Genomic DNA, 17,080 nt, shown 5'->3' with positions numbered 1-17,080 from the left:
TTCCTCATTTTCTAGAAATGAATTCACTTTCCAAAAAATACTTCATCTCCCAAAAATGACCTCCCTTTCTAAAAATGACTTCACTTTCCAAAAATACTTCACTTTTCAAGAATTACTTAATTTCCTAAAAATTATTTCACTTTTCAAAAATGACTTCAATTCCCAAAAATGACCTCTTTCCAAAAATGTCTTCACCCGTCAAAAATGACTTCAATTCCCAAAAATTACTTTACTTTTCAAAAATGTCCTCACTTTCCAAAAATTCCTCATTTTCCAAAAATGACCTCACTTTCCAAAAATGTCTTCAATTACCAAAAATGACTTAACGTTTCCAAAAATTACTTAATTTCCAAAAAATGAACTCACTTTCTAAAAACATTTTCACTTTTCAAGAATTACTTAATTTCATAATTATTTCACTTTCCAAAAATAATTTCACTTTTCAGAAATGACTTAATTTCCTAAAAATGACTTCAATTACCAAAAATGAGCTCACTTTCCAAAAAATACTTCCCTTTCAAAAATGAACTCACTTTCCAAAAATGTTTTCACTTTCCAAAAATATCTTGACATTCCGAAAATGATTATATTTTGTAAAAATGACCTCTCTTTCTGAAAATGACCTAATTTCCGAAAAATAAATTCACTTTTGAAAAATGACCTCACTTTCCAAAAATGTCTTCACTTTCCAAAAATGACAACTTTTCAAAAATGACCTCACTTCAAAAACTTTCTTCACTTTCCAAAAATGACTAAGTAATTCTTTGAAAGTGAAGACATTTTAAAAATATAATTTCCCCAAAATGACCTCACTTTCCACAATTGACTGCATTAATACATGTTGGCTACCATAAAAGTTTGCAGGCCATCTCTGCTTAAACGGCGGTATTTAAAAAAAAAATTGTGTCAATGTTCATATGGGCACATGGCTATTGTTTTTAGACAGACTTAAAGAAATGTGAAACTGTTAGTTTATATGCCGATGACATTGTGCTATACCTAACAAATTGGATAAAAAACAAATCCCTCAACAGCCCTTCCAGAAGTCTTCTATCTCATATTCACATTCTCAAAATTTGGACTATTCCATAAACTAGTCTTGGAACCGATCCCAGCTGACATTGGGCGAAGGCGGGGTATACCCTGGACAGGTCGCCATACTATCACAGGGCTGACACATAGAGACAGACAACCATTCATGCTCACATTCACACCTACGGGCAATTTCGAGTGGACAATTAACCTGCATGTCTTTGGACTGTGGGAGGAAGCTGGAGAACCCAGAGAAAACCCACGCTAACATGGGGAGAACATGCAAACACCACACAGAAGGGCCCCAAGCCATGTTTGAATCTGTGATCCTCTTGCTGTGAGGCGGCACCACTGCACCACCGTGCAGCCCCCATGGAGGCCTAGTAGCCCCAAATTTCATACTCTGCTACATACTAAATCATCCTCAGTATATACTCATATGGCTGCAAGATAAATATACAGAACAATATGACTGCCAAGAATTATCAATAACAGACCTCCCGTTCCTTACCCAGTCAATTAAAAAGCATAACTGTTTCAAAAACCCATTTATAGCAGTGATTCTAACAGCTTGGTGGAAATCCACCCAAATAACTGGGAACCCCACATCTTCAAATAAATTTACCCCAAACTGGCAAAATCTGGACTTTCAGATAAAAAAACAAAACACTCAAAACAGAGCGTTTCAGACTGAGGGTGAAAAGAGATGCTGCAGCACAGCCGGTTTGAGAAAATAAAGCGTTTTTTGAACATTAAATCATGTAAACATGTTCTAGTAGAAACCCCAAATACAAGTATGCACATGAAAATAAGCATAATAGATCCTCTTTAAGATGTTATTACTATGATTATTAGGACTATTATTTTATCCTTTTTTTGTTTTGTTAGGTTTGTTTTGTTTTGTTTGTTGCTCCTTGTTTTCTTAGTTCTTGTTTTCCTTGTTTCTTGGGTATTTCTTTCCTGTTCTTATCATTGTTGTATCACCTGTAAAGTCACTGCTGTTTTATTTTTGCACCAACAAAAAATAAGAGAGAATGTGAACCTATACTTTTAATTGGTTTAAAATTGGCCCAATTCTGCGAGAATGGTGGACAAAAGGAAAACTCAGGGTGAGTAAAAAAAATGACCTGAGATCATTTTTTTCCAGATTGTTTTATTTGCAACTAATATGAATTCCTAATCATCGATGTACAACAGATTTGTGGTACTGCTGATATGCCAGATATACAGTATGTAGCTACCATACACAATGTGGCCAAACGTATGTGGACTTTTACTCGAACATTGCAGCTATGTGATAGTTCAACATGTGATTCCAAAATATCTCATGATAATGTACCACATGTGGCTAATGGGCTAGCCTTTCAGTAACCTCACCTTGTGCTGAGGGAAAAATCAGCTAGTCAAAAATAACCTAACTTTCCAAAAAATTACCTAACTTTCCAAAAACATGACATCATTATGATTAAAAAACAACACACGTAATTCAAAATACTAACACATAACAACAAAGCCACCACCAACAAGTCTCTGTCTGTTTGTTGACACCCTGAAGTCATCTCGTCTGTCAGTAAGTCCATCCATCAGTTGTCAAATTTGCGAGTTCGTCGGCAGAACGTCCAGTGATGTTCCACTGTGTTCTCATTGGCCCGTTCGCTCATGTGGTGAACACGTGTGTTGCGTATTGTGAAACCCTGGAAAATAATGCGACAGGCAAATCGAGTCATATCACCACATATATGCTAATTTTGCTATTAGCCATGATTTTTTTTTAAATGCTATGTTGTACAACCCATTCATGATTGATGCTTTTTTACATGCAATACACATGGACACGATGAAACATCTGCTTTCAATAAAAGAAACACTATAATGTTGACCACTAAGCTAAAAAATAATCAGCTAGCAGTGACGAGCTACGATCTAATTTCTTGGTGTTTGTCAGATGTTGAAGAACTCTGATCGACTGATCTGAACAGTTTTTTCTAGCAGGAAGATAATTTATTCCCCCATGATGTTGTCGGAGAAAACTTTCTCTGGGCCAGTTCAGTTCAGTTCTTCTACCACACTTCAAATACTTTTCAATTAAAACACACTTCAAAAAGAAGACAGACTTCAGAATTTGTAGGGAATAGTGTTACTGTAGTTCAAGTAGGGCTGCACGACTATGGCCGAAATGACAATCATGATTATTTTGATCAATATTGAGATCACGATTATTCATATATTTTAGGGACAAAATATTTTATTGCAATTTCACATTTAAATAAACAGAGCGCTGCTTTCACTTCAATGTTGTGCTACATGTTACAAAATGTAAATGTTATCTTTATGTCATCTAATAATGGTTATTTGTATAAAAAAAAAACAATTCAAATAATTAGGAAATAAATGCTTGTATTTTATTTAAATATTTGCTTTAATTAAGAAAATCTTGCCTTTAGTTGTTCTAATTATGTATTATAAGCTGCTTAGAGCTAGTGTTAGGAAGTTAAACAGGTCATATTTCTTTCTCTAATATCTATTTTATATTGCTGTGAAAACATCTTCAAACAACTGGATTTATTCAAGTTTCTCGCCAAAAACTATATTTTACAAGATTCCATTTGAACACGTCACGATAGTATTATAATCTATCACCCAATACTCATTTTTACTGAGCAGAGCCTCAACACACCATAATGTAACTGAATGAAACCTTAACTTCGTGCTGTCGTCAGACAAGCCGGTCTCTTTGATTATTCTAAGCAGCATTATGGGAATGAATTACAATATAACTAGAATTGCACTCGGAGAACACAGTCCTCCGCCAACGTGTGCCGTTAAAAACAGATCACAGCTCACACTGCCGGTACCGTGAGGTGGTCGGCTTATTATTAACACGGTGTGTTTCTGTGTAATGTATCGGCGGATGCCTCTCTCATTCAGCAGCATCGTTATGTCTGTATAACGTTACACTACGTTGTCTGTCATCCCATCATCTATAGCTTTTTTCTTTCTCAACGCGGATGGCCAGCAGCTGCCGCACACACATCCACACGTATCTCTCTGCTCTCAGAAGGAGGTGAGGTCACGCGTCATCAACGCGTCATCAGTTACACTGTGCATGTAACTGAAACAAATTTGGAGTAATCCCGCTAACAGACAGACCAAAAAACAAACAAACCAACGCCGGTGAAAACATAACCTCCTTCCTAGGCCTCCGGTCTTGGCGGAGGTAATAAGTGTCTGATTAAGTTAGTTGTTCCAAATGTTTTTTAAGGTTGTACCTCCACGGCTTATTTTGGACTTGCAGTTTTGAGAAATTGCAGCTTTATGTCTCCTTCAGTCACGCTGAAGAACTTCCACTCTGTGTGACGTTACTGACTGTGCCGCTGTGTGCCAACGTAAAACCATCATGTGGCGGCCGCACATGTGTGACCGGCAACAAATCGGATACATGAGACTGCTGAAAACCGTCCAGCTTCGATCGGCTGCCGATTGACGGTGCATCCCTAGCTGTTAGTTTAGGAAGCGTTTGATTTAAGTTTTATATGAGCGGAGCATACATTTTAAACATATATATATATATATATATATATATATATATATATATATATATATATATATATATCGCAGTCGATCATGTTCATTTAATTGTGGGAAACTAAAATCTTGATTGCGATTAATATTCGATTAATTGTGCTGCCCTAAGTTACAGAATACAGACAAAACGAGTAGCTGGTTTCGAGAGCAGTCAACTGAAGCAACCCACAGCCGGGCCACGTCTTTTATGCTATACTTGAAGTCCCACCTTTTGCGGGACTACAACTAGGCCCCTCCGACCCATTTTCTTCTACGTTTCTAGGCTACCTTGGACACCATTATGTTTTAGGTTCTGGGTTTCCTCCATTAGTACTGGGAACTTTTCACATCCATTAACTCTAGATTGCATTGTATCCTAGCAGCCAGGTTATTACTCCCTCGGCTACCTACTTAGACTCTAGTAGACTCCAGACTTTCTGTTACCATTATGCTCTTGTTGGGTGCTTGGATACAAAAAATAAGTGTTTTATTACAGAAAGGACAGTTGTTGTATAGTTCTCTGATTTCGTTCTACCAATGTCAGCATACTTTAAGCTGGAATTTATTTTACGCAATGTTAAAGATGAAATAAAAGCTACATACAGCTTTGGAGATGAAGTCGAGCAGGTGGACACGCAGACCGACTTCCTGTTGGTGGTCACATGGTCCGAAGGTGAAGGACACCTGGTAGTCTTTGGTGTCCATCATGTGTTTGTTCCACTTTGTGAAACTGCTGGAGATGGACTCCAACATTGCATGGACCTAAAAGAGAGAGAATCATGTGACTTAAATAATGTCAGCACAACGATTATAACAAGCACCGGGTAGATGTCAACAATGAAGCAAGCAATGCTGATAACGGATTCAGTATTATCATTCGCCGAAGGGAAACCAGTCCTGCAACTTCACGCGAGTGTTGCACAGTAACGTTATAGACAGCAAACTAGGGCTATTATTCAACAGTGAATATTCAAAGCTTGGGGGTGGCTCAACCTGTAGTGCGTGGAACCGCCGTAACCAGAGGAGTGCTTTAAACTCTCGGTTAGTAGGCAGCACGGTCTTTAAAGCAGAACAATTCCTCTGTCACACACTCAGAGGCTTCCCCCCACATGTTTTTTTCGAACAAAATGTGTTATGATGAATCCAGTGCTGTTTTTACGCCTTGTGTGGACGGTGCACACATGTCTCTTCTCCTTATCCCTCTGTGTGTGCGAGTGTAGACCCACCCCAAAGTACAAAGATGGTAGGTATTCCACGAATTCCATATGTACTTTGGATTGTTTTCTTCTTCCTGGAGGCGGGCCTTAGGCGCGAGGGCCACCATGACGCACAAAAGCAGTCAATCTTTTTGACAATTCTGACAGATTACTTTAGAGATATTAACGTTACATATTATTTGGAAAGGATTCCATTAAAGAAACATCATAAATGTATTAGGGCTGTCAAAGTCAAGGTAATGATAACGCGTTAACGCAAATTTGTTTTGACGCCAGGTTGTAGCAGGCTCAGTTTTAAAGGTAGAGTGAAGATACTGGCATCTAATGAAATTATAAGACCTAAGGAATCCATTTACACTAACCACACTAGCTTGTAGCAAAGGAGGCTAAATAACGCTCCAAACTTACGCTAAATGTTGGCGAGGAAAAATGGGCATGGCCATTTTCAAAGGGTTCCCTTGACCTCTGTCCAAAAAATATGTGAATGAAAATGGGTTCTATGGGTACCCACGACTCTCCCCTTTACAGACATGCCCACTTTATGATAATTACATGCAGTTTGGAGCAAGTCATAGTCAAGTCAGCACACTGACACACTGACAGCTGTTGTTGTCTGTTGGGCTGCAGTTTGCCATGTTATGATTTGAGCATATTTTTATGCTAAATTCAGTACAGTGTGGTGATGCATTTAATTTAGTATTTTCAATAAGGGTGTATTTTCCTAAATCTTGAGACACCTCATATGTAAGCCAGACAGACATTTCCCCTTATGATTAGCTGGGTTATGATGACTGCAACAGGGTTGAGTACTTGGACAGCTTCCTGGTGTTAGACAGCTTGTAGTAGATGCCACATAGAAGTGGTGTACATCATCTGAAAGCTGGGAACCTTAATGTGGGATGCAGCTTAGCACTTTGTGTCAAGTTGTTCTAGTCATAAATCAGAAATAAACATGAATGAATGAATTCATTTAAATAAATTGTAAAAGTGTATGAGGGTTTAGAACATTATGACAGAGGTATATGATGGCCATTCCCATGCTCACTTTTGTCTCATAAGTTGTTGCAGCAATTTCTGGGTTGATACCATTTGTTACACTGATTTGGTGCCAAATTTAACCTTTTTTTACAACTCGTGAAGTGATAAAAATGATCAAAACCCCCTCCAAAATACCACATTAAGACACCAATACCTTGAGGAAAACCATAGAAAAAGACATGCTGTGATTTTGTATCAAAAACTTTTGACATTTGGAGATTTCAGCAAGAATTGCATTTTTCGGCGATTGGACTGCGAGCACTTCTGTTCTGGAAACTGCTCAGAAACGCCCTTATTGTCAAGCCATCCATCCTCTTAATGCCCTAGGTCTCTAGTTTGTGGCTGTAAAGTTTCATGAGTCTGTGATTATCCTAGAGGTCACCACAGGTCATCTTGTACAGTGAGGTAAAATTTCAAAAAATGGTCTGACTACAATGAAATGTACTATGGGGACTAACATCTTCACACATGATCCACAAAAGTCTCAATTTAACAGTGATACCCAATTTATGCAATTCCAAGACTGTTTAGGGACCCCAGTAGGCAGAAATATTAAAATACACCATTTTAGAATAGGGGAAAATAACACATTCATTCCAAAATATTGTTTTGCCCCAAACTGCATGTGATTATCATAAAGTGGGCATGTCTGTAAAGGGGAGACTCGTGGGTATCCATAGAACCCATTTTCATTCACATATCTTGAGGTCAGAGGTTAAGGGACCCCTGTGAACATGGCCATGCCAGTTTTTCCTAGCCAAAATTTGGCCTAACTTTGGAGCATTATTTAGCCTCTTTCCCGACAAGCTAACATGACATGGTTGGTACCAATGGATTCATTTGGGTTTCTAGTTTCATCTGGTGCCAGTAACACCACTCTAGCTCTAAAACCTAGAACTTGATACAGCTTCTGAAAGACACAAAAGTCGGTCGGGATCGCGGGTCTCTTTTGTTTGTTTTTTACCACGTTATGAAGTGGCAAACTAATAAACAAGGACAGAAATGATGTACAAAACATTCCTTCAATGCAATTCAATTACTTTGACTGCAAGTTTCAACCTGCAACCTGATTCACTATTTCTCAAAACAAAGCCATACATACAGTGAAAAATCAATATTTAAATGCTCTTAATCAAATCAATATAGATTTTAAACATAAAAACTCTAACTTCAAATCATATGACCATTGAGTCATCTATATAGATGCCTGTTATTATATTTAATTTAACACAATATACAGTATATTGTATGTATGTATATATTGTGTTGTACAGTATGTATATTTGCACTAAACTTACCACATTAAAGAACATGTTTTAAATTTAGTGAAATTTAGTTAGTGGTTATTCTGAGTTGCTTGACTTCCTGAATGAACAGTGAAAATACAGAGACAGAAGCAGACAGGAGGGTCTTCAGGAAAATGAGATAATGCAAATAATTATATTTTTGTGTCACAGAATATTCTGCCATGATATATCTACATATATCTACACAAACCAGACCTGTTCCCACTGACCTTGGTGGTGATGGTGAGCTGGGTTATGATGACTGCGACAGGGTTGGAGTACTTGGACAGCTTCCTGGTGCTGGACAGCTCGACCACCTCCTCGTAGGTGTCAGTGGGGTAGGGCAGAAGGGGTTTGGGGTCTCCCAGGCACTGAATCAGGGGTTCGATCTGATAGAAGTCAGCCTCCTTCCTGAGCAGCTCAGCCTCCTTGAAGTCGCATGGCAGTGTCAGCTCTGACGTCCGCAGGAAGTTGAGGATGTAGCTGAAACAGCAGAAACAGAGACAGGATCAGTCCAGACTGCTAAGCTGATGATTCCGTAAGAGAGCTGCTGTACAACTCCAGAGTGAGAAATGTTTGTTTCAGTGTTTCTCATTTGAGTTTCATCTTTATTCTCAGAATTGTATTTGGATTCACCCAGGCTTGTGTTGGTCTACATTTTTTTAAATATCAACAGAAAATAACAAAACTATATATATATATATATACTGGAAAAACAAAGTTTGGAAACTTGTGTTTGGTGGATTATTTCTCTGTTGTTACAATGCTAATTGGCATTATATTTTACATCGTTGGAAAGCCTGTTTATTTACCTTCGCAATGATGTCCAACTTGTAAGGATCATGCATTTGTGGGATGAGCAGCACAGCTGATTATGTAGGTAGCGCCCAAGAAAAATTTGCCAAAATGCTCCGTCGATGGTAAACAGTGTATTCTCCTGTTGGTATTGACTCTTGTTTTGAGTTGTTTGGTGGATTGGATGATTGAACTCTCTATCAGTAACAAGGAACAAACAAGACATATTGGCTATTTTACTCTTTATTCATTTAATACACCATCAGGAGCCTCAGTAGCGGTGGAAGATCCATACGCAGCCACAACAGCCTGGCACCTCCTCCTCATGCTGGTCACCAACCTGGTCACACGTTGCTGTGGGATGGCGTTCCATTCCTCAACCAGGATTGGTTGCAGGTCAGCCAACGTGGTTGTGTTGGTCACTCTAACACGTACAGCACGCCCAACCTGATCCCACATGTTGAATTGGGTTGAGGTGTGGACTCTTGACAGGCCGTTCCATTCTCTCTACTCCCACATTGTGGAGGTAGTCTGTGATAACCCTGGCTCTGTGGGGGTGAGCGTTGTTTCTTGGAGGATGAAGTTAGGTGCCAGATTGTGGAGATATGGGATCGCCACTGGCTGCAGAATCTCGTCCCGATATCTCACTGCATTGAGATTGCCTTCAATGACGACAAGACTTGTTTTGCCAGTGAGGAAGATGCAAATGGGCCTGACGGTGAAGGGTAGTCATTGCAGGCTTCCTGGTAGCCTTATGAGAATACACTGTTTAGAGCATTTTGGCAAATTTTTCTTGGGCGCTCCCCACATAATCAGCTGTGCTGCTCATCCCACAAATGCATGACCTTACAAGTTGGACATCATTGTGAAGGTAAATAAACAGGCTTTCCGATGTAAAATACAATGACCATTAGCATTGTAACAACAGAGAAATAATCGACCAAACACAAGTTTCCAAACTTTTTTTCCCCAGTTTATATAATACTGATGCGGTGGAGACTAAAGCAGCTGCATGTGTCCACGACAATGCATGCATCATCGCGGCTGCTGACTCTCCCGTGGGGGGTAAACTGGGGACTCAGTTGCCTGGTATCGGGTGCGGTTGTATCGGAATAGTTTTACGAGTACATGAGCACAGTATCAGACACAGTACCTGATACTGGTATCGGTACCGGTGCATCCCTAGAAGAAAAAGGAATCCTTTGTTAGATGGCGATTCCATCGATGGTGGAGGAGACAAGCTAGGAAAAGTTTGGTTACAGTGTCAAAAGAGGCGGTCCTTGCTGTGCTGTGTGCACATTTGAGGAAAACCGGTCGTTCCAGTCTTTGTTCTCCTTGAGTTAGCAGCTTGGCGCAAACTTGCTTGTTGCTCCTTGTTGCTTGAAAAGTCAGCTGGCAGGCTTTGTTTCAGCGGCTGGTGCTAAACCTGTGTACTCTAGGTTAGCAGTGCGTACTGAGTTAACCAGATATCTGTCAGGCAGGCTCTTGCGTCCTCTGCATTCGAAAAAGAGTTTTGTGTAGGCTATGTCTGCTTTGTTAGCAGGCCATACTTGAGAGAGAAAGGAGTTGAGCTGCTACTGCAGCTGCGGGGGTGAGAGAGAAGCGACAGCGAACAAAGAAAGCTGCCCCATTTCCACACCTCTGTGTGAAAACTGAAGGATCCTAGGGAACTGAGTCAATGGCTCTGCCACCATTTTGGGTGGTGAATCCCAACACGAGATTTGTTGACATGAAGAAAAATAGAGTTTTGCATTTAACATTTTGCACATCAGAATGTTTAGCATGCTGGCTTGTCACAAACTGACTACCACAAAGACAATCCAAGCTAGGGGTGGGCGATACATCGAGTATAGTCGATGTATCGCGGCTTGTCCCACGCGCGGTGTATAAAATGACTATATCGTGAACATCGACTACAAATTGTCATTAAATGTTTTTAAACCGGCATAAGACTCGCTTTGGCATTTTACTTCTGTCCCTCACAGACACACACACGTCACAGACTCTGCGCCCATCCAGACCACCTCTCTCCTGGGCAAGTGTGTGTGACGTATTCGGCCGGCGTGTTATTGTATTTGGAGGGAAGCAGCGGAGAGAGAAAGCCCAGAAGCAAATGACTCTGGCTTCCTCGCTTTCTTAAGCAATCCCATATGACAAAAAAAGTGCAAAACGGAAAGAAATCACGGTCGCTGTAAACAACTAAACATCGCAACGCCGGTTAGCGTAGTTGAAAAGCCCGAATTCAAAAGACTCATTAAGACATGAAGACTTGATCCAAAATATGAACTGCCTGGTCACATTTTTTTGCGGAGTTAAACATTTCAGTGAGATAAAAATTGGCCAACCAGCTAACAAAGGCGACCCACTTCTCCACAACTACCGATCTGAACGTCCAGCTAACATAACCAAAGCTGTGAGCCAGAATAAGTGGACAGGACGGCACTGCTTTGGCCACAGGCTACACCTCGCGATTGGTGAGTCTTTCTACAATAGTGGGAAAATAATAAATTTTATTATCAGCAATGTTATAACAGCTTACTGGTAAACATAACAATATGTTACTTTACACTTATTACACGCCATTAAACCTGTGTGTGTGTGTTATGTATTTATCAAAATATATAAAGCATGTATTGCCAGAAAACTATTTGGTTAAAGTGAATACTGTTGGATACTGTTTTGTTAAATTTAACTTGTGATTTCCCCCTTTTTGCATGCAAGATTTAAATTGTTCCAACAGAAACCACTAATGAATATAAACAAGAAGGTTTTAATGCAGACATACAGTATGCTGCAGGGACTACAATAATCATCATATTGGTGTGATTGTATGCATCAAAGGGTTAAATTGAGCATTTATGAAGTGCTTAGAGGATATTTGAAAATATCGCGATATATATCGTGTATTGCCCAAAAATATCGCAATACTATTTTTAGGCCATATCGCCCAGCCCTAATCAAAGCAGAACATATACATATATTTGGGTATTGAGTTTACTGCAGGGTAAATGTGATTTGATCAGCTAGCTGCCGATTTTACTATTCACAAATATATAATTCTGCCACACACACACACACACACACACACACACACACTTATGCACTCAAACACACACTCACCGAAACAGCGGGCCGTCGCGGTCAATGAAGTAGTTTCCGCGTGCGTCCCTGACGGTGGGGAGGTCTCCTCCGAACATGGCTCCCAACATGGAGTCTGGGTAGCGCTGCAGCGTGGACAGAGACGTGCTGTACTCACAGCCGCCAACATTCACAGTCATTGGCTCTCCCATCTGGACAGAGCAGGAACAGCAGTCAGGGAAAACACTGAAGGCCTTTCTCAATACAAAGTACACCAAGAATGGATTTGTGCTCTTGGGAGTCAGAACTTGGCTAGTTGACGTCTGGCGTCAAAACTCAGAGCAGAAGTGATTACACATCTGAGTCATTTTATCCCATATGTATATTTAAAATAACACCAAATCTGATATCATACACAACACAGCTTCTTTGTTTTTACCTATGTAAATTTACATCTCCACAAGTGTAGCAAGTTTTCAAGTAGGCTTTACTTTGATAAAATGGACTACATTGAAATCTAAATAGTTAATTTCATAAAAAATATCTCAAAACTAATACCGTCACTGATATATTGCATTTTGTAGCCCCTAACCTTAACCATTAAAACTAAATGCATAGCCAGAACAATGAAAACTGAACAATCCGATAATGATATATTGCATTATTGGGACCGAAACTGACCTAATCATCCAGACTGGGTATTGCTCATAATGTGACCGATCCACATTTAAAACAGTGTCTTTGTTAATGTCATAAAATTCAGTGTTGCAGCTATCAGTATATTTATCAAGTCACAGTAGGCCTGCATTAAAGAGCACTGGTATCAGCAGTTGTTGAGTTGTTATCAGAAAAGAAAAAGGAGGATTGGTACATCCCTAAACTAAATCTAAACCCAATTCCATATTTAACACTAAAACCAAGTTTTAACCCTCAAACAACTATTTGAAGGTCCTCACAAAGATAGATGTACAAGGATACACACGCACACAGCAGCATGAAAGCATGCATTGAAAGTTCAAAAGACATTGGCTGTGTTCGAAAGCGCATACTAACATACCAACTGTGCGTTCCGTGGCCAATAGTGGCCACTAGTGGCCACTCAAGACGCATGTGGAGACGCATTCTAATGCCAGGTGTGAACAGACGTACTTAAAGTTGTCCACTTGTGATCCGATCACTGAGGACGCATGTTAATACCAGGTCTGAACAGGGCCTGAGCGATCGGATGTCAATGCGTCTTGAGTGCATTCATACCTGTACTTAGAACTGTCCACTCATGATCGGATCACTCAGGACACATGTTAATACCAGGTCTGAACAGGGCCTTTGCTACTCTGATCTCCTTCATCAGAGTGTTCCTGGCCTGGTTGTACAGGAGTCTGTCCCCACTTCTGTTGGCCTGAATGCCTGAATTTTGCAGTAAACCAGGGTTTATGTGCAGAAAGTTTTAGTCGGCTCACACATGTCCTCACAAAACTGATGTAAGATGTCACAGTGTCAGAGAGTTCATCCAGGTCTGTGTCTGCAGCCTCAAAAACACTCCAATCAATGCAGTCAAAGCAGGCTTGTAATTCCAGCTTTCCTTGTTGGTCCATCTCCTCACAGTCTTTACCACAGGTTTAGCAGATTTTAGTTTTTGCCTGTAGGTAGGTAGGTAGGTACTTTATTAATCCCAGAGGGGAAATTTCTGAGTTACAGCAGCAATGATAGATCAAGCACACAACAAGAATAAGAATAGATTAAGAATAAATACGATTAAAAATAGGCATCAGCAATAAATACTCTTAAAAGCTGGTTAGCAAGTGCCAGTACTAATGTCCAATTATCATGCATGTCTGACTGCACTGGTGAATGGATGAGTAACAGTGTGTGTGTGTGTGTGTGTGTGTGTGTGTGTGTAAATGTGTGTGCACGTATTTTATTCAGTTAGTCCAGAGATGAGTTGTACAGTCTGATGGCAGTGGGTAGGAAGGACCTTCTGTGCCGCTCCGTGGTACACCGAGGTTGGATAAGTCTTTGGCTGAATGTGCTCCTCTGTCTGGCCAAAGTGTGGTGAAATTGGTGGGTGAAGTTGTCCATTATAGCCAGCAGCTTAGCCAGCACTCTCTTCTCAGCCACCATACCCACTGGGTCCAGGTTGGCTCAAAGGACAGACCCCGCCTTCTTTAACTGCTTGTCTATTCTGCCGGCATCTGTGGCTTTAATGCTGCTGCCCCAGCATACAACAGCAAAGAAGAGGGCACTTCCCACCACTGACTGATAGAATAAACTCAGCATTGTCCAGCATACATCGAAGGACCTGAGCCTCCTAAAGAAAGTGGAGTCGGCTCTGGCCCTTCTTGTATATTGCCTCAGTGTTCACACTTCAGTCCAGCTTGCTGTCCAGGTGCACTCCTAGGTACTTATAGGACTGCACCAGTTCCACCGACTCCCCCCCGATGGAAACAGGGGTGATTGGTGTCTTAGTTCTCTAAAAGATCCACCTCCTTTGTTTTTACCACATTTAGCTGCATGTGGTTTTGGTTGCACCACACTACAAAGTCACTGATTAGTCCTCTGTACTCTTCCTCATGCCCCACCCTAACACATCCGACAATTGCAGAGTCATCCGCAAATTTCTGTAGGTGGCATGACTCTGAGTTGTATCTAAAGTCGAATGTGTAGAGATTGAACAAGAAGGTAGTAGAAGTAAGTCGGGAGAAGATGAACCAGACAGTTATCGGAGAGTCCCAAAGCTGCAAAGAGCGATAGGTGTCCTTTAATACTGTTTAACAGTGGTCCAGTGTGTTATTATCCCTGGTGGGACACTTGATATGCTATTAGCAAGACTTTTTGAGTATGAGACGTGAACTTACCGGACATACTCAACCGCCCCCAAATGCATTGCGTCTCTTCAGACTGTCCAACGGTGGAATGTGAGGCAGAATCATTTAAATCTAATTTGATTTGCCCTAAAATAATACTGGAAAATACACTGAGTGAAAGAGGTAATATTTATTTACATGTGTGATAAACAACTTTCATCCAACGGTAGTTTGGACCGGTAATGTCATGATCGTTACAACCATGTGATGCAGAGAAGACGTATTGCTTGAGTTTACTTTGGAGTGAACAGTCTGCTGGTAATGGCATACTTAATCGTTAATTTAGTATGCAGTACATACTGATTGAATATGTATTACGTATGTGTATGTAGTACGTTAGTATTCGATTTTGAACACAGCCATTGTTCAACTGGCCATAGACTGAACTGCCAGAAAGTGAGACAGTTCAGACAGAAAAATGTCTGCAGCAAAAGCACACACGCACACACGCACACACACGCACACCTACCATGTGCCCCAGGTCTCCATTCTCCATCTGCTGCCCTTCTCCATTCTCCATCTGCTGCCCTGGGCTGGCTGACTGAGTTGTTTCTCTTCAGGGTCAGACTGTTGAGGAGATCATTTCCACCAACACCTGCAACGAGAGGACGATGAGATGGTTGCCATGGAGATAAGCGACCAGCTGATGCTGCGTTGCCATGCTCCAGACATCATCTGGCTGATTAGTCTTGTGTGCCTGATATGTCCACAAACTGTCAGCCAGTGAGAAACAGGAGGGGCTGGGGACCTCGTTTCTTAAATCTAAGAAACAAACGTTGATCTAAAACAGACAACCTGATTAATGACACACAGCATTTTAACGAGCCGTGGGTTAAATTGTACATCACAAAGCTGCGTTTAAGGATAAGAATCTCTCAATTTCCATTTTAATTTTCAGCGTGCCGCAAATTGAGTATAAAACAATTGATGAAGCAGAACCAGAGATAGTCCTTTTTATTGAATGCAATCTTTTTTTTGTCAAAAAAAATGGCGCCTACATTACCCACAATGCAACTCGACTGCTGACACTTTGGTCAAAGATTTGTGTGTGTTATGCTAGTGGCAGCTAATGTAGCCTCGAGCTGCTAGCCGAGCGGGCTTCAGAGGTCTCACTTCACCCTACTCTGCAGTTCCCCTCAGCTCTACAGGGCTTCATAGCCTTATTCAGGTATAAATTACAGCTACATTGTTTTGGTTTTCCAGCCTGCAACTTTGTTTTGAGTCAGTCTGTACACATTAATGCACCACTAATTATAATCCAATAAATCTATCGCTATATTCTTAAATGGGTCATTCTGCATAATGAGTAGCCAGATGCAGTGCATTTACTTTTGGTAATTTAAGTATATTTTGATGCTAATACTTTCACTTAAAAGTCCCATATTATAAAAAAAGTGAGATTTTCATGTTTTTTTATTATAAAACAGGCTTAAGTCCTATATAAATACTGTGAAAGTATCGAAACACTCAATCCACAGGGAAATACACTCACAGCCCGTATTCAAAAACTCTGCATTTGAAACAAGCTGTCGGGATTTCTGCCCATTTGTGATGTCACGAATATACAATATTTAGACCCTTTATACAATTATAAACGTAAACATACTGAATGTGTCCCAGTTTATTCCTGGTTGCAGTGTATGTGAATGTCATCAGCTTGTGGCGGTACTGATTTCCCCAGACTTTAGTTGTTCAGGCAGAAGACTGAAAAACAGTTCCATCCACATAATATAAAATGCCTCCTTAATAATAATAATGAACAAATGCCTCTACAATAACAAACTATTAAGGAAACTGAAATATTGTTTTTATTTTTCCTTTTACTCTCCTTTAAAGTTTCCCCAAATAAAATACACTAAAAGTAATGGGTATAAAGGGTTTCAGTGAAAATCAACAAATGACTAGAATAACAAAATAAAGCCTGCAGGCGTAAGGCTATCGTGAGGCAAGCCAGATTCTTGCACAAATAGCACATAAACGTCCTAGTGCAGGTAACCCAATTGATTGGTATTTATTTTGTTTCCCCAACTAGGATAGTCAACACTCTCAATAAACAAAACACAAAGAGCACAGAATCTCAAAAGGGCCTAAAACAGACCAGAGATTCTGGTTTGGCTGATAACACATGTTGCATTTAGTGAAGTAGAGATCAGGTGTGCAGTTTCCCTCCTCTTTTAAGCCCTACAGAAAGGGCGTCGTTACACCC

At 40.3% G+C, this 17,080-nt stretch overlaps 1 protein-coding gene across 2 annotated transcripts in view; it reads right to left on the bottom strand.

Annotated features, from left to right (window-relative positions):
- Positions 1-2,329: 2,329 nt before the first annotated feature.
- The window catches only part of kctd6a (potassium channel tetramerization domain containing 6a), a 16,932-nt gene continuing 2,181 nt past the window's right edge, over positions 2,330-17,080 (bottom strand). The window contains exons 2-6 of one of the 2 annotated variants that reach the window (XM_074638407.1): positions 15,344-15,469; positions 12,053-12,222; positions 8,368-8,620; positions 5,200-5,358; positions 2,330-2,726 (exon numbers count right to left, since the gene is read on the bottom strand). In XM_074638407.1, the coding sequence (XP_074494508.1) occupies positions 2,616-2,726; positions 5,200-5,358; positions 8,368-8,620; positions 12,053-12,222; positions 15,344-15,394 (744 nt within the window). In that variant the 5' untranslated portion in view covers positions 15,395-15,469 and the 3' untranslated portion in view covers positions 2,330-2,615. The remainder of the gene's footprint in view (positions 2,727-5,199; positions 5,359-8,367; positions 8,621-12,052; positions 12,223-15,343; positions 15,470-17,080) is intronic. The other variant, XM_074638414.1, reaches the window with a different exon arrangement.

The sequence above is a fragment of the Sebastes fasciatus genome, chromosome 1, assembly GCF_043250625.1.
Source record: "Sebastes fasciatus isolate fSebFas1 chromosome 1, fSebFas1.pri, whole genome shotgun sequence".
Classification (NCBI taxonomy): domain Eukaryota; kingdom Metazoa; phylum Chordata; class Actinopteri; order Perciformes; family Sebastidae; genus Sebastes; species Sebastes fasciatus.
Note: the sequence above shows the minus strand (reverse complement) of the source record. Positions and strands in the feature narration are given on the sequence as shown.